General features: G+C 37.2%; 1 protein-coding gene across 6 annotated transcripts in view; it reads right to left on the reverse strand.

Moving 5' to 3' along the window:
• Nucleotides 1-27,726, reverse strand: part of LOC120418141 (transcription factor Ken 2) — a 94,513-nt gene that overhangs the window by 44,580 nt on the left and 22,207 nt on the right. For 4 of the 6 annotated variants that reach the window (XM_039580436.2, XM_039580435.2, XM_039580434.2 and 1 more), the window contains exon 3: nt 5,029-5,244. The exons of the other annotated variants lie outside the window; for them this stretch is intronic. In XM_039580436.2, coding sequence (XP_039436370.1) covers nt 5,029-5,038 — 10 coding nt within the window. In that variant the 5' untranslated portion in view covers nt 5,039-5,244. The remainder of the gene's footprint in view (nt 1-5,028; nt 5,245-27,726) is intronic. 6 annotated transcript variants of the gene reach the window in all.

Genomic DNA, 27,726 nt, shown 5'->3' on the forward strand with positions numbered 1-27,726 from the left:
TCAAGCTAAATAATGATGATGACGCCAGGGAAAAGGCATTTTCCCCCATTTCTTTTTTACTGCAGGGGTTAAAAATGGCGGGTGAGAATTTCGCGCAACAGCTGCCCGATTCTAAACGTGTGCGCGCGCAAACACACACGCTCAAATCACACATCCACAATCGGCCGGATTGTTTTCCCTTTCTTTTTTCCCACAAAACCCGCTCGTACTGGCCGAGAGCGATTAGAATGCAAGTATGCAAAAAAAAGGGATAAAAATTATAACCGACGACGATGCGGCAACAGGGCATCTCGTTTTGCGCAAATTGATTTGATGCCAGATTTATTTATTTTTTCAGCGGGTACTGGGAAAACAATCTTGCCTAACTGCATTCTTGGTGCGCTGGGAGGTGGTTTTTGCTACTTTCGATTAATTTGAGTGACGTAATTCAAGCTTTATGCTAAAAAAACTTTTTTAAATATAAAAACAAAAAATGTTGGCGGAGAACACTTGTCTAAGCTTTTTCCACATTTTTTTTTACTGAAAAACGATGTTTTGATAAAAAAACAACTATGACAGAAAAACGATAATTTTTTTTATCTCGCAAATCCAGTATTCTAATACAGATTGAAGACCTACCGGTGCTGCGATGGCGTCAGCGATCTATCGCCTAGATGTAATCAAACGATATCGCTCGGTCGGAACGAGAACTGGTCTGGCATTTGAGAGGTACCCCCGCGGGGCATTCGCGAACATGGCTTATTACCGGTTGCTGCACGTGTCAGCGAAAGGGTGATCGAGTCCCAGTGTGGGCGGTGTCGAACTGATTGGTTCGACGTCGGACTTGCAGTGACAGGAAAACGATAAGTTATGGAAATTTGATATCCTTGGTGATTTATTCCAATAAAGTGAGACTAAAGTGTCAGCGAAACGATCAACGTGCCCGGCCTACCCAAATTTGACGTTTAAACGATAAAAGTCCAATTTCGCGCCCGGGCACGTCCCAAAACAGATCTTTTCGGTCAGGTGAGCTCGTTATGAAATCCAATCACACACATTTCTCGTATCACCGATGTTTGTTCCCCGCGGCGACGACCGCAACCTCCCGTCGAAACGCATCAATGAAAACCTCCAAAGCGAACGCCACACGAAAAATTTCAGGGTCAATCCATGTGTTACCTCGCCATGCAGTGTGGATGGGCTAGGTTTCTCGCTTGGAATGACAATCACGACGACAAGTCGCGAAACACAAAAAGTCAACAACAAAAGGCAGGCAACGCTTACGCGCCCATACAAATGACCGCAGCGAGAGCTGCGATCGTAGTGGTGGAACAGAAATTACATAATTAATGTTTGTTTCGTATTTCACCTTCACCGGTGTCATTTCTTCCCCAGGGCCGCCAGTCGAACCGGGGCTCTCCGAAAAAGGGTAGCCGCTATCACGTTACCGAAAAACGATAAAAATTAAACAATGGATTTCGGCTAAGCCCAGCGGATTATGTGACGGACCTTTCAATAATTATAAGTTATGAAAAGCACGTCGTGACGAAATTAGGTCGCCTTGCGGCTCGAAACCTTCAAAATTATTAATATCGTTCAACTGTCAAAAATTATCGTTTTCCTGTCAGCGCGCATGACTAATCCATCCCAGCGTTCTCGCTGCGGTCACCCATCCTTCCGAGAATCAATTATCGAAATTGAATCCCAACCTGGGCCCGGTTCTCGGAAGAAATACCTCATTTGGAGCAATCGAACAAAGATGTCGGGATTCTCGGCGGGTTCCCACATCGGTCTTCGCCAAGGTTACGACAGCAAAAAAAAACGCGCCGATCTCGCCGCAGAACCAGCTCCTTCTTTCTTCTCTACTTTTACTTTCATGCGAAACCGGTTTTCGGTCTTGGCGAAAATGATTCCCGAGACACACGAACGAACCACGAAGGCTACCTGTTTGGTCGCCAACTTGGCCGTTCCCTGCCTTTTGTCTCATTTGGTATTCTCGCTGCGCGAGAAACTTCTTTCCTTCTTTCTTTCTAACTCGTTCTAATTCAAATTCGCGAGCGATAAAAAAGGGAAAAAATCCGCACAAAGAACGAAATAAATTTCTGAATTCATCATTTCTCCGTTTTCTCTACAGATTTTTTGCATGTCTGACGTTTTTTTGCGCGTTCCCTTTCGCCGTCTGGATCGTTTTGCTTTTTAATTTCTCTTCTCTTTCGAGAATTTGTGTTCTCGATTCGACCCTTTCCCCCGTTGCAGGCATTCTTTGAAGAAGTGGAAGTAGAGGGAAGCATTGCAAAATTATGCGAAGAAGCGGTTTGCTTTCCACGGTTGTCTGGAGCGCGGTGGTATCCGTTTCAGTTGGCTACGCAGACAACGTCCAGACTGGGTTTGACGGATAAACGATAAAACTTGTTTTAGGGGTATGTTGAAGGATTAATTTCAAAAATGTGAATGTTTTGAATAAATGACATTGCAAGTTTATTTGAAAAAAAACGATCACTTTATTTTAATTCCGTCTTTGACAAACTAAGGCTTTAAAAATGACAGACACACGATCATTTTATTCGTTTTCAACACAACCAACTTATCCTTGACTCGTTTTCTTCTTCAAACTTAAACTGTTGAAAGGTAAGATTGAATTCTTCCCTTTCCAAGCAAAAAAATCTTGACTCTTCCAAACACCTTGCGTGACGGAATGTCTGCCGGTGCAAACTGTCTCTAATCCGTCAGTCAGTCAATCATCGACTTTGTTCGTTTTGGGAAATGAGTTTCCCAATTTTCTTTGAGGCTAACCTTTGTTGTTGTTGCTTCTTTGAGTTTCATTTCAAGTGATGAGCGCCAAATAAGGTGAAAAGTACTCGCGTGACCAAGCTGAGGCATGCCGACCTAGTACAATGTAACACTTTGTAGGTTTTAGTAAAACGATAAGTTTGCCTTTACGACTGATTGTAAGCGGATTTAATTGAAATTTTTCTTCCACTCTGATTTACATAATCTAGAGTCGAGATGGAAAAAAGAATGTCTAACGACCATTAAAAAGCAATTGCACGTCGCCTCGGCTGTACCTCCAATAAATCAGTACAAATTATTAGTTTCCTATCGAGCTAATTAAGTGCAGCGGCTGGTGGTAATTCTAACAACGTGGGAAATCTCTTCCGAGATGTGGGGATGTGCCGCGGGTGACATGATTTATGAGCACCATTTAGCGCTGTGGGCAACCTGCCCGGCCCAATCGAGCAGAAATAATTGCCACAATTTGACAGATAAACGATAGGATTAATGGGTGATGGGGTGAGGTGGGAAACGTGTGAAATTTGTAGCGCTTGGTGTGTTGTTTAAATGACGCAAGAATTGCGGAAAATGATGCTTCTGATGGGAAAACGATAAGTTGACAAGCACCTTTTTCTGTAAAGTTTTTTTTTAATTTGAAATTCAAATTTTGCTCAAACAAACCAATTGTTGAAACAGGCGGTTTTCCGCAGTTTGACAGATAAACGATAGGATAAATTGTGATGATGTAGCAACGTTCAAAATAAATTGTATAAATTACTTGTTCTAATGACGGGAAAACGATAAGTTCTGAGAAAAGACGATAAGATTACGAACACCTATTTTTGAATAAGCTTTAAAAACGATATTTTTTTAAACGCAGACTTATTTTCATGATATCTGATCAATCAAATCGGATGACAAATCACGATAACTTAACTAATCTTTTCCGCACCATTCCAGCTTGCTTGCATGCAAGGTGGTGTACAAACAAGTACCAGCATTCACACCCGAGGAATGAGTAATTAGATGCAAAAGGCATCGCAAGCCGCAATTTCCCCACCACCGAGCAAGTGAATGGAAATGAGTAATTCTATATCTTGCCTTTTTTCATCTCCGAGAGCGGCAAGTGTTGGCAAATCTCTGCCTGCCACCCTCTTCGTTCCCCCCTTCTTGTAAAACCCCTCATAATTTCAAAGACCTGCTCGAGCTCGCGCTCGCTCGCGGGAAATTGAGGAAATGTTTGTTATGTAAACAAAGACCGAAACAATGCAACAAGCAAAAACCCACATTATACACTTTCCAAAGTGTGCAAAACATCAACAAACCGCTGCGACGTCAGCTCCCGGCACTTTCCCACGTGTCGCGGCCCGAGCTTTTGCAATCAGGGGGAAACTTATCGTTTACCTTTCACTTTGGCCGCAGCGCCGACAGGGAGCGAATTATCGTTTCCCGTTTCCTTCTTCCCGAGTTATGTGACGTGGGGAGGAAGCGAGTCCAGAGATGCAATTTTGCGTTACGTAACAGCTGCTTGTTTGTGGTTGTAGTTATTACTCGCTTGACCTTGATCTTACCGAGCGTAATAATAATTCCGAGCGAGCGATCTCCGCTCGACATCTCCGGCGTCGTTCCGGTGAAGGGAATGTCACTCGATTCGCTTTTTTATTTGTATAATGAGTCTTGAAAGTGAATGTTATCATAGTATTCACGAAAACGATTAGTTAGCAGGGCTGGGAAAGCGATGCGTTCTGACAGCAAAACGATAAGTTTAACAATAAATCGTAAAAGCAGCACAATTTGTATGCAAACTCGAGCTGTTATTAACAAATTATCCAGATAACGAACCGTGCTGGTCGGCAACTGGCGCCTTACCGCAATCAGCCTCGGAGATTTGCCTCAATTCGATTGCAGTGAATTCATTTACATGTGTAAGATGCTGAATGCCATCGAAAAGCGCGATTACGTCAGCACCTCTCACCTATGCTTGGCAGTGGTCTTCAAGCGAGCTGTCAAAACTTATCGTTTGCCATAATAATAATATTGAAGCAGCGAAATTCAGTCAGGGATTCGAGATCACTGCCTCCCGACCACATTCCAATCCAGATCAATCCAGATAGCGACGTTTTGTTACCCACGGGACCCCCTTATCCCGGGGACCGGATCTCCGACTTACGTACAACAATCCCGAGAGATGCAAATTACCCGATCGGCTCACGAGAGTGTGCAACAAGTGTTCTAATTACGAGGGTTAAAAAAATCTGTACATGAGAAGATAATTACCTCCAAGCATTTACACGGTCGCGTTTCGCGTACGGTCCCAGCTGTCAAAAAAAGAAGAGAATCGAAATCCCTGTCGGAAACGGGGGAAGGAATGTTGAGGGCGCCACCGGTCACCGCTGAGGTTAGGGCTGGGACGGCTGGAAGGTTTCGAAAAGGGAATGTTGACGTTTGCGGATCAGTGTTGCCAGCGTTCCTGTTTGGGTTCCGGTAGGGGCGCTGCAATCGGGAAGAAGAGAAAAGAAACCGGTTAGGATTATTGTCGTTAGGTAAGGCACATCGATTTGCGATGGAAATTGCTGATTGGAAAACAAATATATTCTGACAGCAGGTTGCTGCAGGTGGAGCCCGATGCTCGGACATTTCTCTGTGCGGGGTCGTGTTTTGTCGCTCTAATCGGCGTCGTTGACGCGCCAGCGATGTCCGTAATTGGAGTCACGTTGAGCGGTTGAAAGTTTATCTCAACCCGAGCAAAAATGGAAAGGTAGGAAACATCACGTTTCCTAAACAGGGGGGTCCTCCTCCAATCGGATCAGGTGTCAACCCCACACAATGGACCCACAAAGTGTCACAATGTTTCCCACGTGGCGTTGCGAGAAGAAGCTGTCAGTTGACGCAGTGCTGCCAGCTAATTATTTCATCAGGAAGAGTCAATTTCCGCGCCAATCAAAGCGAGCGGCTGCGGCACGACTTTAGCCTGCTTGGATGGCACTCCAAAGAGAGGTGCAATTACTATTATTATGATCTCTACCGAACAAGATGGCGGCGCGGGACGGGTGTGTTGTCCTTGGAGAAATCACTCTCACAAACCCCGCGCGCCTACGCCAGATGTGTCAGGCAACATTAATTTCCGAACGGTTCTCGAGAACGTGAACTGACGCGCACAGCGCATTTTTTATCGTTTAACTGTCAAGGGATCATGCGCAAGGTTAGCCATGCTGGGTGCATCCATTCGTCGTTATGATTTATTTGTTCTGATGAGAGCGCAAAACATGGGAGCGTTTGGCATCGCTGAAGGTGATCGGGCTGTGCGGCGCGATGAGTCAGATTTCGTTGTCACTTTCACATTTTTTGTAGTAAGATCAAGTTAGACGAGAAAAAAAAACACAGGTTAGAAACAAGAATACCAATAAGACATATAAACGATAAGTTTTGTCTTAAATTAATTTTGACAGAAGAGCGATACAATGAAATCTGACAGATAAACGATAAGTTTTGTCCAGATCCCCTTTTATAGTCATATCGTTGACTTAAAATGGACAAACAATAATGATTTAGACAGAAAAACGATATTACACATTTCAACGGAGACGCAGCCATCTGGACGCCCCTAAACAATGCAATTTCGACCCAAAATGGCACATTCTCTATCTAGTTCAACCCGATACCAATCAGCAAACGTGGTTCGATACAAAGTCTGCTGAATTGCGCAAATCTAGGTAGCTAATCCCACATTCCAGCGCACGTCCCCCGCCGCCATATTGGATTGGGGCTAATTTGCCTGGAAAATTTCGATTATTCGTACCTATTGGACCGTAAAAGGGTGCGGTGATAGTTCTCATCTCTCGGTGCAGCATCAACCCAACGTTCTAGGTTATGTCGTTTTCTCTTTCGTTTGAGTGCCGCTCAAGTGAGTGCGAGTGAGCGGGAAGCATCTCCCAGCAAAGAGGTATCACTAATAACAATAATAGTAAAATCTTTTGTTTTATTGTTTCGAGAGATGACAATAACCAAATAAAAGACTATCTACGCGAGATTCAAGTGCTGCCAGCTGTCCCGGGAAAGGGAGAGAGAGGGAGTGCTGCCATCAGTCCGCAGCTCTATAGCCTATTATAGTGCTCGGCGTAGTGCTTGGAAGAATGACAATTGGATCATGAAAAACGCTTCACAGCGCGAGCGCTACATTGCAGCAGCGAACGTTTCAGAAGATCGAGAGAGGTTATGTAATTTCGGTCAGCGCAGCTCGTCGTGCAAACGAGTTTTGCTCGTTTTACGTTAGATATGGGCAGTTAATCTTCGAACCGGAGGTTTTCCCGCCGCCCAGCGGCGGCGTCAATTCGTTTAATGGCAAACTATTAGAGGGAAAATGGACTTTTTCGACCCATTGTTGGGTCCGCTTTTGAGGTTATGGTTTTTTGATTGTGCGAACAAACCCCTCTTGTAATTAAATTTGACAGTTGAATGCCAAGACAACCTTGCGAGCGCGGAGCAACTCGATTGATTTGGAAGCGACCTTCGAAAAAAAAACGTCACCCGGAACGTGCACAACTGACCGTTTTGTTTATTTACGTTTGCTTGTTTGTTGTCGACCGAGTACAACACGCGTAATTAATCGCAACCCGGTTGCGAACGCTGCACGCGGCGCGTGCGATTGCCAAGCCCCTGGAATGCGTTGCGAAAACACGTGTTTTCGATACGGGCACTCTCACCTCAATTTGTTTGACGGATAAACGATAAGTTTTATAGCAATTGTTTGTTGACAAACAAAACGGACATTTGCAAACCTGTCAAACTGCCATAAAAATTCCATGTTATGTAAACAATCCAAAAGAAGCAACAATCACCCACTTTCGATAGGACATGCGTGCGCTGGGGACAAGTGCGTGCAAGAATTGCGACATTTTTTACGACGATTTCCTGGATGAGTCCTGGCCGTGCTCGAAACGGCTTCAAGATAATAAAAATTGCGTAATTTTCCACGCGCCACCATTTTTTTCCGCTCTGTCATTGTTTGGCCAATCGTGCCACCAGTTGTATTTCCTTGATAGGTCCCTCCGCACAAACCCCGTGTTTGTTCCCGTCATACGCACAGGTAGAGAAAGTGTTTTTATTTTTGAGACGCGCTATAAAAATTGACGCACCTGTCAAAACAGCGCGATCCTGTTTGAACGAGATTGGCAGGCAAATTTCGTCGTCTTCAAGGCAGCTTTGCAAATAGAAGTTTCGACGAAAATCCCCCTTTCGTTTTTTTTTGTTTTTCGAAAGACACTTGTGTCGAATTTGTCCAGTCATTGTGATAAATTTGGACGGCGAAAACAAATCCCTTGGCACGTGTAATCCGGCGAAGGTTGATCTGAAAGGCCTTCATCAGGTGGCACGTGTCGATTTGAAATCTGAAATTTTTCAAGATTTGTGAACTGTCAGAGAGCCATAATGGCGGATGCTATAAAATTCCTTTGTTTTGATTTTTTAAATGAAATTTTCACAAACCGTTAAACTGTCAAAGTGCCATAATGGTGACTTTTGTTTAATATCTTTAACGCAAAGTGACAGCTTTAAACGTAACATTTGTAATTGTGTAGATTTCAGAAAATATGACATAGAGAATAATTTGTAAATTTTTCATCAGCTGGCACATGCCGATTCAAAATCTGCTTGCATTTGAAAGAGCTTTGATAAACTGTCAAGTAGCTATAATGGTGAATGCTACAACAAATCTTCTAGTGAGATTTTGGAAGATTTGAATGCTTTTACTATAAAAACTAGACAACAACGGGCTGTCAAAGTTCCATAATCGAACCTCTTGTCATCTCCCATTATGGTACAGTGACAGCTACCCGTTCCCAATTCTTCGCAACATCTGTCAACATCTCATTTTCATTTTCAACGCACCCCTCGCCAGAACGTCAAATCGGAAAGCAATCCACGCAAGGGGGCGCCACACCCACCTAATAAATTCTAGTTCAGAAATCAGCACATCATCACAGGGCCCGTATATCATCATCGGCGGTGGCGGCGGCAGGCCGCCACATTATTAGACACGCTTTAGTTACTGCTGCTATAAAATAGTGAAGAAGAGGAGCGCACAATTCTATATTTATGCTTGCCATCTCTTTCCAACTAGTTTTCAAGTCGATTTCAAACGAAATTTAGGTCGATTGCCCTGTCTTGGTCGCCTCTCTCTCTCTGTCTCGTGGCAAATTCTTTTCGTCAGTTTCCACTTGGACGGTGTTTGCCAATGAAGAAGAAAAAAAAGTAGTTGGAAAATAGTTTCAAGAGTCGGTCCTGTCTCTCGACTGTCACTCACCCGTTCTCACACCAGCCGATTTGGAGTGAACTTTCAGCTGATTTGGCATGAGAATTTGCCACTTACTTTGTAGGGAATTAGCTGTTGAAAGGCGATTCGTGGGAAGTTGCACGGGAACAGGTTGGAATTTAATTGAACTGTCAAAGTGCCATAATGGCGGAATCGTTAATGACATTTGAGCAACTTTATAGCAACTTGACAAATTGACAGTTGTCTAAACTTTCGGTAGTAAAATTAATTTAAAATTTTTATAGCAACTGTTCAGGTATCGCTTATCGCGAAGCCCACCCTCAAATTGAGCAATTTTCCCAGCGCCACCGTTTATTTATAAACAATCTCTTTATTAAAAATTTCCAGCTCGTCTGGTTAGGCCACATTTCACACTAATGAAAGGTGCGCGCAATCGGCTGCGGCGGTCGTCGGCAGTAGCTTGTTGGAATGTTTACCTGACTGATGGATGGTCGTTGACTGTGCGGCGCAGAATATGAGGTAATTTCGCGATGTTAATTACTTCATGAGCGGATTGTTGTTGTTTTGCTTTCGCGATTTACTTTTGATGCACTCATTTCACCGGGCTTTTACTTTGCGCCATTTTTTTGGCGCTGCAACCGCGGGTTTCCCAGCGAAGCTGTCAAATTGCCATAATGGTGTTTTTATAGCAACATTTAGTGCGCTGACCTTGCTTGTACTATAAAAACAAAATTTAGGGTTTGAACACTTTTTTTTATGGCAGAGTGACAGTTCAATGTTTTTAGTGACGCATCTCCGTGTGCCATAACACATTCCAGCAATCTAATGTAAGCAAAAGTAGTACAATAAAAAATCTTCTGGAAATTCCCGAAATTTACACCTCCCCAGCTTATCAAGCCACGTTTAATTCGGTGTATTTACTCAGTGATTACCGCGTAAGATTTGGATACGACAGTGCAAACAGCTTGCGAAATTTGGTTCCATTTCTTTTTATCAAAAAAGTTGTCAGCGACACTTCACGTGCCGCTGTGAGTTTGCTGTACTAAAACTAGATAAGAGAAAGGTTGAGATTGTTCTAATTATCTCTGCTGCCGCATAACCATGAGGATTTATGAGTTTCTTCAAGGAGTAAAACGTGACCATGTTGGATTTCGCAATTGTTGAAAATTTCTTCCAAATCTACTAGTTTAACCAAATTGCAGCGTTGTACTAAACAAGTTCCCACTCCCACAAAATCAAACTGCCTTGACTTGCACAAACAAATACCACGATGTTTACCGACAATACAGCTTGTTGTTTGTTTTCCAATTTGACCATTGTACTAAAACTCGCGCTATCAACCAATACTCGCGAAACCACTACTATCGGTCGTGTTTTTGGTCGCCCTTAGAGAGAGAGAGAGACAGCGTCGATGGCCTTGTCCTACCTCCCTTTTCCCCTCCTCAAAAACCACTTGAAGCAACTTCCCCCTAACCACACCAGTCAGCGATAGAAAGATAGTGCGTACCAACTAGGCCGGCGGCGACGACGACAAAGTCGAAGGTTTTTAGTACAATAACTAGTAGCAGCATAGAACGCGCGCCCGCTCGCAGGGCCCTTGTCTGTTTTGTGTTTGGTGCGGCTCTATAGAGAGTGAAATCAACTTTCGAAAGCGGTTTGACCGTGAAATTTTCAAACATAACAATTCCACCCAGCCCGAATCATGGGGGACATTTAGCTTTGGCTGTGACTGTTTCCACGTGGGATTGGATTTGGAATGGTATGAAAACATAGTAGTAAGGGACCATCCATAAACCACGTGGACAATTTGGGGGGGGGGGGGGTATGGCGATTGTCCACGCTCCATACAAAAAAGATTTTTTTTGTATGGACAATTGTCCACGAGGGGGGGGGGGGGGTTGAGATTTCCAAAAATGTGTCCACGTGGTTTGTGGATGGTCCCTAAACAAAACGATGATTTGATGGAGACGCATGGTGCTTCAAATTTGAATCGATGGGAAAGAGATTCATCTCAAATTATTACCAAGCCACTTTGGATAAGACAGTGAGTAAGAGAGCAACTCTCTTTTTCCTCTTTTTTATGTCCCGAACAAAAGTAAATAAGAGAGAGTTGCTCTCTTGCTCACTGTCTTATCTAAAGTCCTTTGCTTGGAAATAATTTGAGATGAATCTCTTTTCCATCGATTCATTACTTTTGCACGGCGTGTTTTCTAGAATAAACATTTCAAGAAAAAATAGTCATCATTACTGTCAAATGTGTCTTATAGGAAATTTTGTCAGCTTTCCAATGCTTCTAAGAGCGAAATGTTTCATCGAGAAACTTCTGAGATATCTATTTATTAAGTTTTTTGTTCTAAATTCCTGTATTATTTATTTTAATCTTTGTAATAATTATTCTGGAAATTTGTCAAATGATGTTTTTCATGTGTCATCAACTCATCAAAATGTGCAAAATAAGGCAAGAAACAACTTTGGAGAAGGTTGCAAATCACTAAATATTTTTAAAATTAAGTTTAACCGAGTTTTTGAATATATGAGATTTATTCAGAAAGAAAATCATAAAACCGTATTAAAATTATTTTTTTTTGCAATAATTAAAATAACATAATTTTTGTTTACGAATATCACGTTTATGCTCGGATTTAGCTTGAATTAAGCTGATAAAACCGATTTTTTGTTGCATGTTTGAGATTAGTTAGGATATCACTAGATTTTTATGAAAAAAAAATCATATTTCCTTAACCAAACATTAATCAATTGCATGGATACAAAATATGTTATATACTCAAAATTGAACTATAAATTACTGTGGCGAGCTTCAGGAGAAAAACTTTTCATGAGTATGAAATGATTTTTATAATTTTTATTTTGTATGAAATGATCAAGGAATCAGCAATATTATAGAAGTCTTATCTTATCTTTTTAAAACGTTTTAAAAATACTTTGATTTTTGTTTAAATAGTTTGTAAGTTTTTTGTTATAAAGTCCTTTATTTTTTATTGTTTTATTTTGTTTGATTTTTTTTGTTAAATAATATTTTATTTTTGTTTAAATCAAAAAATGTATGTGGCAGTGTTTTCAACATTCAGATTAAAAACACACAAATTTTACTCCTACATTTAAATGCATTTTCAACAGTAAATTTTTTTTTCGTTATTTTTGGATCCATGTTCCCGGTTCATGTATGCTTTAAGAAGTATCATATTTATTCATAAAAATCCATTAACAAACTTAACAATCTCAAACCTGCAAGAAATCGATTGTATCAGCTCAATAAGAGCAGACGCGTGATATTTGTACACAAAAATTGTGTAATTATATTTTAATTCTTGTAAATAATATTTTTAAGACGGTTTTTATGATTTTCATTCTTGAATAAATCCCATATATTAAAAAACTCGGTTCAACTTAATTTTAAAAATGTTTAGCGATTTGCAACCTTCTCCAAAGTTGTTTCTTGCCTTATTTTGCACATTTGACACATGCAAAACATAATTTGACAAGTTTCTAGAATAGTTATTATAAAGTTTACAATTAAAAATAAAGGAATTTAGAACAAAAAACTTAAAAAATAGATATCTCAGAAATTTCCCGATCAAACATTTCGCTCTTAGAAGCATTGGAAAGCTGAGAAAATTTCCAATAAGACACATTTGACAGTAGCGATGACTATTTTTTTCCGTAAGGTTGCCCAGCCCACGCCGTGTTTTGTTCAGGACACACAAAAGGAGGAGAATGAGAGGTGCTCTTTTGCTTACTGTTTTTCCCCGACTCATTTTTTTTCAAATAATTTTGCATGGATTGTCAGCTGTGACTCCTAGACATACAACAACAAACCGTTTAAAATAAAAAAATAATTTCAACTTTTACCAACTAAAAATTTTACTCGAAAATCTCCTAACAAGCTAAAATTGCAATTTCCAACACCTGTCACCAATTCTTCTCCCTTCGTTCCATAGTCTGCCAGCATCCCCTAGCCAAATCTCACCCACTTTTTTACAAATCATTGCACAAACATTGCACCAGCATCACGCCCTCCCTCTCTTGGCTTCCTCTCCAAATGTATACAAAACTCCATTCATACACGGGCAAGTGCAGTCGCAAACTGCAAGTAAGTGCCCATGTTTTGCAAGCAAAAGGAAAACAAAGGCCTTAATTATTACGAAAATTCACACCCAAACGAACGCGCGCTCTCTGACATAACACTCTCGTTACCATTTTTTTCTTCTTTACTTTGTCTCCCTCTCTCTTCCCTCAAAGATCGTACCCGAACGTTTGTTGTTTGGGAGAAATAAAAAAAAATCTGCCGGAAAAAAACGGCAAAGCCACGTTTGTGTTTGCCAAAGTGCACCAACACGGAGAAAAAAGAGTTCCCAAAATCGTGAACAAGCGTTCATGAAAATGGGAACCACGAACAAAGTGTTCAAATTTCATGGTACGTTTTTCAAAATCGTACCATGGGATTTGAACACTTTGTTCGAGGTTCCCATTTTCATGAACACTTGTTCACGATTTTGGGAACTCTTTTTTCTCCGTGAAGACAGGTCCCCCCAGTCAGTCTTGCAGAGATGCACCACAACGTTGCACTTGCCCTCTCTCCTCGCTCTCTCTCAGACTTGCACACAACCCACTTCATCTTCCCAGCCCAGAAGTGGTCCAGTTCCACGCTAGAGTTGAACGGGCGTGTGCGTGTGCGTGTATGAGTGTGTGCAAATGAGAGTGAAATGAAAAATTAAACATTTCCAACACCCCCCTTTTGTACCCCGCCCTCATTGACAATCCTGTAAAAAATCTCGTAACGGTACGGTTGTAACCCTCAGCTGAACTGCACAATTTTTGGTTTAATGTCAATCTCATTCTGTATTTGCGTGTAAAACCGCTATTGAAAATTTTTCACCACAAAATTTTGATGAAAACAAAAAGAGTGATAAAATTTTATGCCCAAAAAAATTTACCAATAGAATCAGAAATGATTTTAAGAATATTTGAAAATTATTAAATAATGATTATTTCATTTAATAGTTAAATATGATTTAAAAAAAACAACTAACAATCATGAAAAAACATGTAACAAGAAAGCAAATTTTATTTTAAGGGGTTTTTTCCATACAAAATGGGTACGTGATTTTTTCGGAATCTGTAGCGCGGGATGGTATTTTATAATCGATTTGTTGTCTTAAGCAAAGTAGTATGTTATGGTTAAAATGTTCAGAAAAAAATGGGCCGATTTTTATTTTACATGTTATCACTAAAAGTTAAATTCTCTAAATAAGTTTTTTTTCGAGATATCTTTATAAAGGACTTAAAAAAGCATCTTTCGCGCCGAGTTTAGAATGATCCCTTTGCAAAAAAATCGAATATATGGTCAAACAAGATTTTTAGATGCAAATTCAACCGTGCAGCCGAAAAAGACTTTTCAAAAATGAAAATAAGAATTTTAAAATGTTTCATGAATGGAAAACGTCCTGATGAAAAGGTAAACATTAATATGAAAAAATAATAACGCAAACATCACTATTTTTTTCAAAAAAAAAAATATATTTTTTTAACCCAAATTTAACACCATCCTCAGCTCTACAGCAAAAGATTGTTTGAAAAAAAAAAAAAATTAAATGAGGCTAAATTTGTAAAAAAAAATCGCGTATTGCTTACTTTATATCAAAAAGTGTAATCTCAAAACCTACGTGGTCTGTCATAACATCACAATACACTCGAATGAAATTAGAAGAATCAATTTTACCCAAGATATAAAAGTTTTATTTGCATGCATTTGAAAATACAAAGCAAAAATCCGATTGTAAAATCGCATGCAAAAGCATGCACATCACTAGGCTTAGTGATTTTTCACGCTCAAAAATTGCAAATTTCACGGGGACCTTAATTTCAAAACATCAAATTTAAAGAAAATTTCGCGGAATAAGAAAAATATTTAAAAACTATGATAATCTTATGTTAAACAGACAGAAACTATTTGTTATGCTATACTGTATATTATTTTTCAATTAACTAAAAAAATCTTAACTTAATTTGAACGTGACACCAAAAAATACCTTTAATAATTTAAAAGAAAATACAATCCACTTGATTAATGGATGAGCTCTATTATACATATCTTGAAACCAAAATGTAGGGCATGCGTACTGTCATTTGTTGAGCTGCTTTTTTTTAAAGTTTGACTAATGTAGCTTAACAGTTTTCGCTGATTTGCTGCTGTTTTATCCTTTTACATTTTATCAACGCCAAATTTAACAAAACAATCTAAAAATTAAAACAATTTTTTGCGACTCTTTGACCAGTAACAATAGAACAATAAATTAAACATCAATATTTTTAAATAATTAATTCTGTTACGAAATCTTTAAAAAAAATACTCAGAAATCTTTAAAAAACGAATCAGAACAGAAAACATAAAATAAATATTTTTTAAACTTCTACGGGAACCATCAATAAAATATTGTGAAAATTAAACAGGACTCATATAAAATATGAAATGTTCTTAAAATGTGACTTTTAAGATAAAAAAAAATATTTTGATCTTGAATAAACCAAGCATGAATCTATTAATCTATTTTAAAATAACATTTTTGTTTTTACGGCGAATATTGCTGAATTCAGTTAGTTTCCTAATAAAAATGATTAACTATCATTTATAGTATCAAGAAAATAGCAATCAATTTTCTCAATATTTTTCTCTACACTGAAGTTACCGAAGGAAAAGGGAAAGACGACTTTTACCACAGAATGATACTGTTACATGAATGTTTGGTTTTGTTTGATTTCTAAAAATAAATCAATACAGTTTAAAAAATAATCGGTACAATCTTTTTAAAATCAACACAATAAACTTGTTCAATCAATTTTAACAAGTTTTGGTTGAAAAAGACAAAAATTATAAAAATAAATTTCCAGAATATTTTTTCTTTTTTGACTTAATTTTGTTAACATCATTTCAGTATTCTTAGTAAATGTTGTACCAATTTCATAATAATGTATGCTTTGCTAACAATATTTCAAATGGTTCATATCAAGCCTTTACGAATGCAATATTTATTATGTTGTTATTTTAAAGAATTGATTTTAACAAATTGATAATTTTCACGGGATTTCACGGAAATCTTCTAATTTCACGAATTTTACGCTGTCCGCGAAATCGTGAAATTTCACTAACCCTACACATCACCTTCGTCAAAAAAGACACTTAATATTGAACACTGCATGTACAATTTTCGTAAACACAGAAAAAAAAGTTGCAACCGACTGGATTCAAACCCCGCACCATTAGTGAGAACTGGCGCCTTAGCCCGCTCGGCCATCAGACCGATGAAAAAAGGGAAAGATAAACGCATATATGTGCTTGACATTTCGGTCAAGAAGGTTTCCCATACTGATGGGCTATATGTATCAGGGTGTAATATTACAAAGAATTTCATAAACTAATGCAAAACTATTTTACATCCAGGCCTTTCACACGCAGCTGGATTACTACTTTTTTAGCTGTGTATGTGATAAACTAATTAGCAAATATTTTTACAAGGAAGTATATTTTTAATTAAGTTTTGGCCACAAAAAATAAAGGTTCAATTTCGGGTGTAAACTTTCTAAAATCAATATATGAAACCAAGCGTCGCAATGAATTCATCTTTAAAAAGGAAATTTAGCAAACCAATATTATTGAGCCTATGATGAAATATATACAAAAGTCTGTCTTGCTCGTTAATAATGTAAGCTTCAACAAGAATGTTTTTTTTAATGTAAAGTAGTAACTTAGTTTTAATTCTTTCGATTAAAACGGTTACAGGGAACTCATGAAAAAATCAATAGCTAGTCAAATTGATTTTCAAATTATTGAATAAAATAAAAAGATGTCAAACTATACGATTTTTTTCTTCATATTTTTACGCTCTGAAATTTTTTGAAAGTGAAAATTGAACTTTTTTTTTATTTTCATTCCCGCGACAGCGACACAAAAAAACTTTTATGAATTTTAACATTAAATTATTAAAATAAGTATTTTTTTATAAGTTGTCAATTTAAATCTACCGAAGGTTAACTCCCTCCTCGATTCGGTGCGTCAAGATAAGATATGGTGTTATAACGAGCCGTAAACCCTCCGGGTGCACATCACTCCCCCCCTCAACGCCCCCTGGCCAAATTTCTAGTACACACTAGGAATGCATTTTCGTTGCCACTTCTTCTTTCTTTCGTTTTTTCTTCTTTTTCGGTGCAACCCTTTACAACGTCAAAAAGAGCCAGCACAAAACCATTGCACAATTTCGTAATCCCTTGAGACGCAGATGCAGTCGTCGTCGCTGCCCCAAAGAACAAGACTCTCACCCCATTATATTAATAATTAAAATTAAAATCATAAATTGTCCACGTACAAACCCCCTGGTCCGTGTCATTCTCATTTCACTGCGCGGAGAAAAGTCGTGATTTGGCGGTGATTTATTCTACTCGCTGGCATCAAGCAGTCGGTCGAGGCACCACTTTGAAGGCAACACTTGCAGTGGACAAAATTTAAGCAAAAATAAATGATTTAATTATAAATTATTATTGCTGATGAATTTCGGTGGGCCCAGCCGCGGAGCGGCTACACCGGCGTTTGTGTCAGGTCCCGGCGAGAAATTGCCTCGACATCTTTAACCTGAATTTGTTTTCTTTTCCTGGTCCCCTGGCCAACGCGTCAGCTGTTTCGGGGCCGCGCGCGGAGAAAATACATCATAAACCCGTTTTGAAGCGTTGCATTGCAGTAGGCCCTGTCCACTGTCATCGTTACGTTAATAAATTACCATCTGAGGTACCCCCCGGCTCCTTCTCCTTCTCTCTCTGAGGGCGAAACAATCGACCGCGGGACTCCATTCTCAGCGAAGGAGAGTGACGTTTGGCCGCGCACCGTTTGTTTTGATTAAGCGTTGATGGTGCGTGAAAAGTGTCCGCCTGACAGGTTGACTAATTATTGTTGCGCGAGGCCCCCGATGACCAGACTTATCATCTTCTTTTTTTCTGTATGATCTGTCTGATGGGAGAGTGTCATGGCAACAACGGGGGTATTTTCTTTTAATTATTCCCGAACTCGACGTTGCCAAACACCTGTTGGGGAGAAGAATTCAATTTGATGCATGACTGACAATAGTTTGAAATCTGCAAAAAAAAAAGGTTTTATTCAATTGTTTTATATTTTCTAAAGACAAAAACTTTATCGAATAATCAATCCAACAATTCGCAGAATAATGGTTTTTAAACATTTCGATATCAATTTTATATTATCAGCTGTCAAATGTGTACTATAGCGAAATTATCTCTTAAGTTTTCACAATAACATCGATCATTTTTTTTTGTAAAAAAATGCATGTATTTTTTTTATTTTTTTCATGATCACAAGAATATCATAATTAATTTATAAAAATCCATCATTCATGATCATTACTCATCAACAGTGCTGTAAATTAGTGATAGAAAAAACTATCATTTGATGATTCCTGCACAAAAATATCAGCGACCGTCTACAGACATGCCTCGGTTAAGCACGGCCCAGTGCTTAAATGAAGCACAGAGCTTATGGGGTTTTGGCTATATGGGAGACATTGGCTTTAATCGTATGAAAAATCATGCAAACATCAAAAAATTAAAGTGTTTTTGAATCGGGATGATGTCAGTTATCCATGAAAATTATTATTTCATGAAAATTTTCACAAAAATACGTATTTTTCCTGTATTTTGAAAATGCATTTTTATTCTCTAAAGAATCCAAAAATATATTGTTATTGGAATATGGGTATCAAATGATCAGGTTTTTTCATACATTTCGGATATAATAACAAAAATTTCAGAAAATACCTCAAATTTTCACAAAACTACGTTTTTTCGAAAAAAATATTCTAAATTTCAATTTTTACAATATGGGTATCAAACGATCGGGATTTTCTCATACATTTCGAATGTAATAACAACATTTTTAGAAAATACTCAAAATTTTCACAAAACTACGTATTTTCGAATAAAATACTCAAAATTTAAATTTTTACAATATGGGTATCAAACGATCGGTATTTTTTCATACATTTCGAATGTAATAACAACATTTTTAGAAAATACTCAAAATTTTCACAAAACTACGTATTTTCGAATAAAATACTCAAAATTAAAATTTGTACAATATGGGTATTAAACAATCGGGATTTTTTCATACATTTCGAATGTAATAACAATATTTTTTTGAAAATACTTAAAATTTTCACAAAACTACGTATTTTTTGTAAAACTTTTCAAAATTTCAGTTTTTATAATATGGGTATCAAATAATCAAATCAAAAATACGTAGCTTTGTGAAAATTTGGAGCATTTTCAAAAAAAAAATGTTATTACATTCGAAATGTATGAAAAAATCCCGATCGTTTGATACCAACATTGTAAAAATGGAAATTTTGAGTATTTTTTCGGAAATACGTAGTTTTGTGAAAATTTGAAGTATTTTCAAAAAACATTGTTATTACATTCGAAATGTATGAAAAAATTCCGATCGTACGATACCCACATTGTAAAAACGGAAATTTTGGGTATTTTATTCGAAAATACGTAGCTTTGTGAAGATTTTGAGTATTTTCTAAAAATGTTGTTATTACATCCAAAATGTATGAAAAAACCTGATCATTTGATACCCATATTGCAATAATACAATTTTGGTTTCTTTAGAGAAAAAAAATGCATTTTCTAAATACAGAAAAAATACGTATTTTTGTGAATGATTTTTCGTACGATTAAAGCCAATGTATCCCATATAGCCAAAATCCCATAAGCTCTGTGCCTCGGTTATGCACGTCTCGGTTTTGCATCCCTCATATGCGGTGCTAAACCGAGGCATGACTGTATTTGGATTGTGAGTTCTCTTCTTATTCACGGTGATTGTCAGCTTGAGCTATCTCTTTCTAGCACTTCTTCTCTTTTCATCGTTTACGAACTCTCGTCGAAGATTCTTCAGTTCTCTCAGACAACCGCAATAACACGAAAGGAGAATTTGGAATCGGCTAAACTCTGTTGAGAGAGAATGATTGTGGGAATGAATGCGGGAACGAGAGAGAAAAAGATAGTGTCACACGGGATTGTGTAAATACGAGATAGAGACTGGCAATTATTATTGCTGAGAATTTCACGAAGAAGAAAAGGTCAGTAATAGTTGTATTCGCTGAGAACTGATTTTTTTTATTTTCACAGCCCTGCTCATGAATAAAGTTGTTCGCGATAGTTGAAAAAAAAAAAACAAACATATTATTTCTTTCTGATAAAAAAGGATGTATTATAAATCATTGTTTTATGCAATCACGAAAATTATCACGATAATTGGGAATCCAATTATTCACGATCACGAATCATGAATTAAAATTAACGATTTCCGAAAGTTTTTTATAAGAGAAAATTCGAGAATTTTTGCATTTTTTATAAACATTGGCATTTTGCAAGGTATATAGATTATATAAAATAAGGTGGACACCGAAGACTGAAATTTCCTCCCCAAATAAAAAAAGCACGCAATAGTGCTTCGATTTTTATTGAATTTTTCTCTCAGACAGTTCTCTTTTGATGATGAATATTCTTACAATGAGTGTCATAGTTTGGATGTCAGCTCTTTTCAATATCTTGTTTTGTTTCGATGGCTTTAAAAATCACAAAATAACAGTCTTAGATAAATATAAAATTTCACACTCTTCCAAGGCCAAAATTCACTCTCTCGCGCGCGATACGGATTAATCGCCCAAAATCAATTCATCAAATTAAACCCACCGCCTAAAACAGCAAGTCAAGATAACATAGTCTACACGAGCCAATCCCCACTTGCGAAAAAAAAAGTCAATCGAAAGAAAGGTCGCTAAATTCAGCCAATCTCATTTTTTTTACGTCGACGGGCGACGAAATTTTCCTTATCAGGTGGAGCCCCCTGAAAAAAGGTGAATTTGTAGAAATTTCGACGCGCCAATTTCACCGCGACGTGCTCACACAATCTTGGGCCGGGAGGCATATCTTAGATAAGTAAACAATGTACCCGCGAAGAGCGGGTGTGGCGTTATATTAATTGAGGGGAAATTTTGTAACCTCAGGGCCGCGTGATGAGGGTGTTGCGTAAAAGGGGTACTCGCTGAGTGATTTTCTGAGGAGTCAATCGTTAGTGATTTAAAATCGATTGATGGGAGAATTTTATATCACGAACGAATTTTGACGAGTTTTGCTCAGGATGAAGTATATTTGTGATGATGTTCACTCGTGATGAAGTTTGCTCACGATAATGTTCATTTGTGATGAAGTTTGCTCGCGGTGATGTTCATTCGTGATGAAGTTTGCTCGCGGTGATGTTCATTCGTGATGATGTTTGCTCACGACGACGTTCATTCGTGATGAAGTTTTCTCACGATGAAGTTTCCTCGTGATGAAGTTCGCTCACTCAGTGGCTTCTTAGGCTAAGTACCTCCTAGAACAAGGAAATTTCAAATTTTCAATCACAACCGTGAATCTCGGCGAGATAATCAATCTCACCAGATCGCTACGGCGAAGTAAATTAACCTTTTTCGAAACAATGACATACCACCGTGCGGTGAATGTGTTCTGAGCATTATTCTGATTGGCAATCTCCGAGTGTTCGCAAGTCATTCCAAGTGTACGATTCTGTGTTCTTGCAAACAAGTGAACGTGCACGGCTGCATTCGTCAAAATCGTGCCTAACCTCAAACACGCCTGTGATGTTCAATTATATATATCTGACTGTGTTTTGCTGTCTCGCTGGGACTCGAAGTCGATTCTGTCAGAACCTCCTGCCCCTCCTCCTCCCTCAAACTTCTGGTAGATTGAATTGATTTTTTTTCGCGCGCTTTATCATAGTCATCAAGCGGGACATAATCGCCGTCATTATTGGCGCCCGCGAGATTGTTTAATCCGATTTCTCACTTTGTACCGCAGAAAAAAGGCTGTTGTTACTATTTCGGAACTTGTGGTAGCTGCAGCTACCAGCAGCCATCATTAGAACTTGCGAAACCCCCCAAGTCACTTTGTTCTTGCTTGGTTTAGATCATCATCGCGCGATGTCGCGGCCCTTTCCAATCGAGGCGGTTCGCTTAATTGAGTTATTCCCTTGCGCCAAGGCAAACGGCCCTCACATGGAGAATTGCGCGGGAAAAAGTGTGATGGCGGACCGAATGCTCCAAGGAGATTGTGCGGAGCTAATCAACCTCTCTTAGAAGCTGTGGTAATGAAACTCGGATTGGTCGCGTGGGATTGATTAGATCCAAGTTTCCGAGAGGAGTTTCGAGCTGAGGGCCTTGATGAAGTTTGGAGGCTGGAGGGGCTAATGAAGTTATTGTAGTGATCGAAAAAACATAGGATCTTAAAAAAATTACTATGTTTTTTTTTATCTCTAAGTGAAGTAAATGTGAAGTTTGTACACCCAAAGTTAAAGAACGAGGGGATAGTCCTCACGAAAAGAAACGTGAGGAAAGTGCTATTTTGCGAGAGTATAGTCCTCTCGCGTGTTCATTCGTTCATTGGAACAGTTCATCCTATTGAGTGGCTTATATGGACAAATGACCACCACTTAGTCACCGAACCATGGTGGCCCATACGGCAAAGGCACGGTTCAATATGCCGAAGGTCTTGGGTTCGAGTCTCGGTACCGGTACATTTTTTTTATGGATGATTTTTTTTTTTGAAGATGAACCCATGAGTAAAGTACTCTCGGTAATTTCGGCATTTATCCTCTCAGTCCGCACACAGTACCGTTTTACTACCGAATCGTGCTCTTAATCCTCTCGTATGCCGATGTGCAGTTCTGGGTGTATGTAATATGGTGTCTACATAAATAATAATAATACATAATTTTGAGACTTAAAAACACTTTTAGTTTTAACAAATTTCTTGGGAATAATAAAAAAATCAGTAATTAAATATTGAAATTTTTAAATGTTTTGATAGGGGAACAGCAACTAACTCCATGGTGCTTCTAATGTTGACATATCAACACTTTGCCGTTCAATTACAGTTCATAAAAGCGCTTTCAACTGAAATCGAGTAATAAATAGCTCTATAGAAAGTTTGGAAGCATTTTTTTATCAACAGTGTTACAAAATTAGTTGTTGAAATATCAGCAAATTGGATTGAGATGGGAGCACCTGCCAATATTTTTTTATTTTTGTTGTTAATTTTTTTATTTCAAGTTTTTTACTAATTTTTCTAAATCAATTTAAAGAATTGATTGTTTTAAAAGCTTTAGAACTTTTATCAGCATGAAACAGAAACTTTTAAAATTTAGTAGCTTTCAATGACTTAATTTTAAATTCATGAAGAAATTTGAAGTTTAATTATCCTTCTAGAATCAGACGTTGGAATGTTTTGAATTTTTGATTAAATTATTAAAAAATATTTTCTCAGCTTTAAAATCGGTTCAGATCTCGAATGTTTTCATGTTTTTGTTTGTTTTTATTGGAAAAGTTTAATAATTATTTGATGATTTTTTAAAATATGTTTCTACAGGGTCTACAAGTTTACGAAACTTTTAAAATTTAGTAGGCAAATCAATTTTGTTTTACTTTTTTATATTTTAAATAGTTTAAATGTTTTTCACTTTTTGAAAAAAATTTGATTTTTAGGTTTTCTTAAGTTTCAGATTTTTTGTTTCTGAAATTTATGATTTTAAGATAATATTTTTAAAATGTTTTAATTTTTAAATCAATTTAAAGAATTGATTGTTTTAAAAGCTTTAGAACTTTTATCAACATGAAACAGAAACTTTTAAAATTTAGTAGCTTTCAATGACTTAATTTTAAATTCATGAAGAAATTTGAAGTTTTATTTTCCTTTAAGAATCAGACGTTGGAATGTTTTGAAATTTTGGTTAAATCATCAAAAACATTTTCTAAGCTTTAAAATTGGTTCAGATTTCGAATGTTTGCATGTTTTTGTTTGTTTTTATTGGAAAAATTTAATAATTATTAGATGGTCTACAAGTTTTCGAAACTTTTAAAATTTAGTAGGCAAATCAATTTTGTTTTACTTTTTTTATATTGAAATTTTTTGGTTTTTAGGTTTTCTTAAGTTTCAGCTTTTTTTCAGAAACAATTGATTTTAAGATAATATTTTCAAAATGTTTTTATTTTTGGGAATGTTTTTAAATTTAAATAACATTGTAATCTTTCATAGATAGATTTTGAAAAAAAGAATATAAATATATTTCTATTTATTTGGATTTTTTTACGATTCTAATATGTGCTTTACCTTATGATATTTGAATATTTTTGACCTTACTGAAGTATTTAAGTATTTTCAATTCTTTTATATGTTGTGAAACAAACATGAAATTTTCAAGTGCTAGAAACATTTTTGTTCAGATTTTTTATAATAATTATGAAGTTTATGTTTTTGGTGTTTTTCAGGTTTTTAGAAGTTTTCAGGTTTTAGAAAAAGATTTTCAGGCTAATATTTTTGTGTAGGTTTTGCAAGTTTAGAAATTGGGTTCTTATTTTTTAAAGTCCATGTTTTTCAATTATTCGTAAAGATTTTAAATGATTTGACTATTATGAAGTTGCAGAATTTTTCAATTCTTCAGAAAAAGAATTTGAAGTTATGAATTGTTTGATGATTTAAACTTCTGTTTTTTGAATTTGTTTGAAGTTTAGTTTTTAAGTTGTTGAAGTATTTGAAATATTTCATCGTTTTAAAAATAGTTAGGTTTTCATTTTTCTTTTTTTGTGTTGTATATTGTGCTAGAATTTTTTTCTGATTTTTATTATTTTATGAATCTTATATTTTAATGATGTTTAAAAGTTTTGAATCAATTTAAAGTTGAAGTTTTTGGTGTTTGAAAGGTTTTTCTGGTATTCAGAGGTTTTCTGGGTTTTTAAAAAAGTATTTCAAGTTGATAAAGTTTTTAAAGCTTTTGATTTTTTTTTTCAAAATGATTTGTGAAAATTTTAGTTGATGAATTTTTAAATTTTGAAAAGTTCAAAAGGATTTGAGTCTATACATTTTGTTGATGGTTTAAGTTTTCCGTTTTTTTTTAATTCAGTTTGAGGGTTTTTATGAGATTTTGAAATTTTTAAAGTTTTTGAAATGTTTGCAAATTTCAAAGATTTTTGGCCGTTATAGAAATTTATGAAATTTTGATCTGATTTTTTCCATTGTTTTTGGACTTTTTCGATTTATTACTTTTTTAGGTTTTTGATTTTTTCAAAAAAAAATAAAATCAAAGGTTTTTCGTAGATTTGAAGTTGAATGATTTGTTTATAATGTTGTTTTTTTATTTTTGATTTATTTTTAGTGTTTGATGAATTTCTCTTTCTTTTTATGTTTGGTGCTTTTAGTTGTTTTCTGGGGTTAAAATAAAAAAATAGACAAGTTTGAAAAAATATTTCACTTTGATATTTTGCACAGCTTTCATTTTTTCTATTTTTTTCATGTTTCATGTTTCATGTTTTATGTACATTTTTTTGCATTTTTTTCAAGTGTTTTAAGTTTAGAAGTTTTGTCAAGATTGTCAAGTTTTTATTTTTTTGAAGTCTATTTGTTTTGATGATTTTAAAGAGAAATCAGTTTTTTTTGTATTTTTTTATTTTCAATGTTCAAAAAACTTTTTATTTTGTAAAATTTTCTAGTTTTTTTTATTTATTTTTTAATTTCTGACTTTTAATGGAAGTTGAAGCTTATTCAGGCTTCAAAAATACAAAAATGAGTATGATAAAATTATTTTCATTATTTTCATTGCGTTAAATAGAAAGTTAAAGTTAAAAAGATCGCAGAATTTACTCGAGAGAAAACTGCTCTCATACCGGTAAAGTAGAGAACCTTAGGTTCTCTAGGTAAAGAGTAACTCACAAATGAATGCAATAGAACTCAATTTCATATCGTGAGTGACTCTTTCCATTTCACAGCTATCAGTGATAATTGCTCTATGTGAAAGAGAAGAAGACGATGAGAATTATTCTCTGTGATTTCAACTCGGGAGCAAAATTATCTCAGCTTTCTGCTGTAGTTGAAACAGTTTTCCAATCGTAGATCTTACCGTTTTATGAAATATTTCTAGTTTAGTATCATGATTCTTGATAATTACCTGTAAAAGAAAAAAATAGAATTAGTCGATTGTAAAAGGTCATAAAAGCAAACTAAATAAATTCTCTAGGACACACTATCTGAACTCTAAAATAACCCAAATTTCACCACCCTTTTCAATCTCCTTGAATTTCTAGTAACGTGACCGCTGATAGTCCCAACCTTGCCCAAAAAGATAAGGACCCGTCCTAATCCCCCCGTAAAAGTCCTCCACCCAAAACTATCACTATCTCGAAAGAAAAAACCCAACGAAATTTACAATTACAGGGGCGCTCTTTATCAACCAAAATTTCACAATTCTCTAACGCATGACTGCGCGTCAAGGTCGCACTGTACGGTTGCGCAACGCGTCGTCGTACTTTCGGACGACTTGAAGGTGTCGCGCGCGCCTCAAATTAAGGCCGGCGTTGGTCACCAATATCAAAGTGACGACCATTGATAATGGAAACTGTGACCGTGAAACTAGCGGTGAACTTGAGATAGAGGAAGGTGGCGACGTGCCGATGGTAGAAATTGGAGGTGGCCACGTGGGTTTTCGGATTTTTGGTGAGTTGAATTGGAATTGAGTTGATTAAAATCGGTATTGGAGGAATGTTTGTCACCTTTATGAGGGAAAATAATATCAAAGGAGAACGAAAAACTCATAACTCTTTTGTGAGATATCGTATAATGATAAGTTTATGATCGATTTTTGAGATTTTTGGAAGAAATTCAGTTTTCACTGATACATTCACAGATGAAACGTCAAACGCCCCAATGTTTGTAAACAATCATATTTAGTGAGATGAGTGGTCGATCTCATCAAAATGTTCCTTGTGAGTGATGAGTTCCTTCAACATGAACCGATGCTCTAAAGAAGGGATGAGTTCCGTCAACCCCTGTAGAGACTGAAACTATTTCTAACCAATCAAGAACGAACTATTTGTGCTGTTTCTAGGTGAGTGCGACTGAGCTACAAGCCCCAGGTGATCATCCTGGCTCAAAACTGTCACTAATTAGCACCGCCTTGGTGACCTCCTAACCGGAACGCTCAAGATCAGCCTAATCAACGGTGCCTATTTCCTCAAGTAATTAGCAGCTACCACACACGAGTGCTGAACACCTTAATCAACGACAAGGCAGCAGTTACAACAGCTGATACACCAACTAGTAGCTGAAGGATTTACGCTGGCTCGGTAACGAGCGCAAAAAAGGGGGGCCCCAATTAAGTCGGGGGGCCGGAAAACCCGCAACACTGCGCACCGTGTGGAAAGTGTGCGGTGTCCGAACTTCCTGTTGTGACACGACGATCACCTGGAAACAAAAAAAAATCGTGCAAGGATTTTCCCGGCTCACACCTGGTGAGAAACCTGCGCAGAACCCCGGACCGAGGGTTGTAGAATGTTAAGTGGTCCACCTTGGAGTCGACCAAGTCGACAAGTCAGACGCGCGCGCGGCCTACTGTCACCTTGAGAAAGTTTGTCGCTCACTCACTCACGCGGTTATCACTCACCTGAACAAAAGTGAACGCGCGCACTCGTGAGCGAATTTACAACTTCCCCGGCTATCGGCCGGACCGGACGTTGGAGGTTATGTTCTTGGGGTTTTGTTACCTAACGACGACGTTGTTTCAATGGAGTCTG

Source organism: Culex pipiens, chromosome 2, assembly GCF_016801865.2.
Source record: "Culex pipiens pallens isolate TS chromosome 2, TS_CPP_V2, whole genome shotgun sequence".
Lineage (NCBI taxonomy): Eukaryota > Metazoa > Arthropoda > Insecta > Diptera > Culicidae > Culex > Culex pipiens.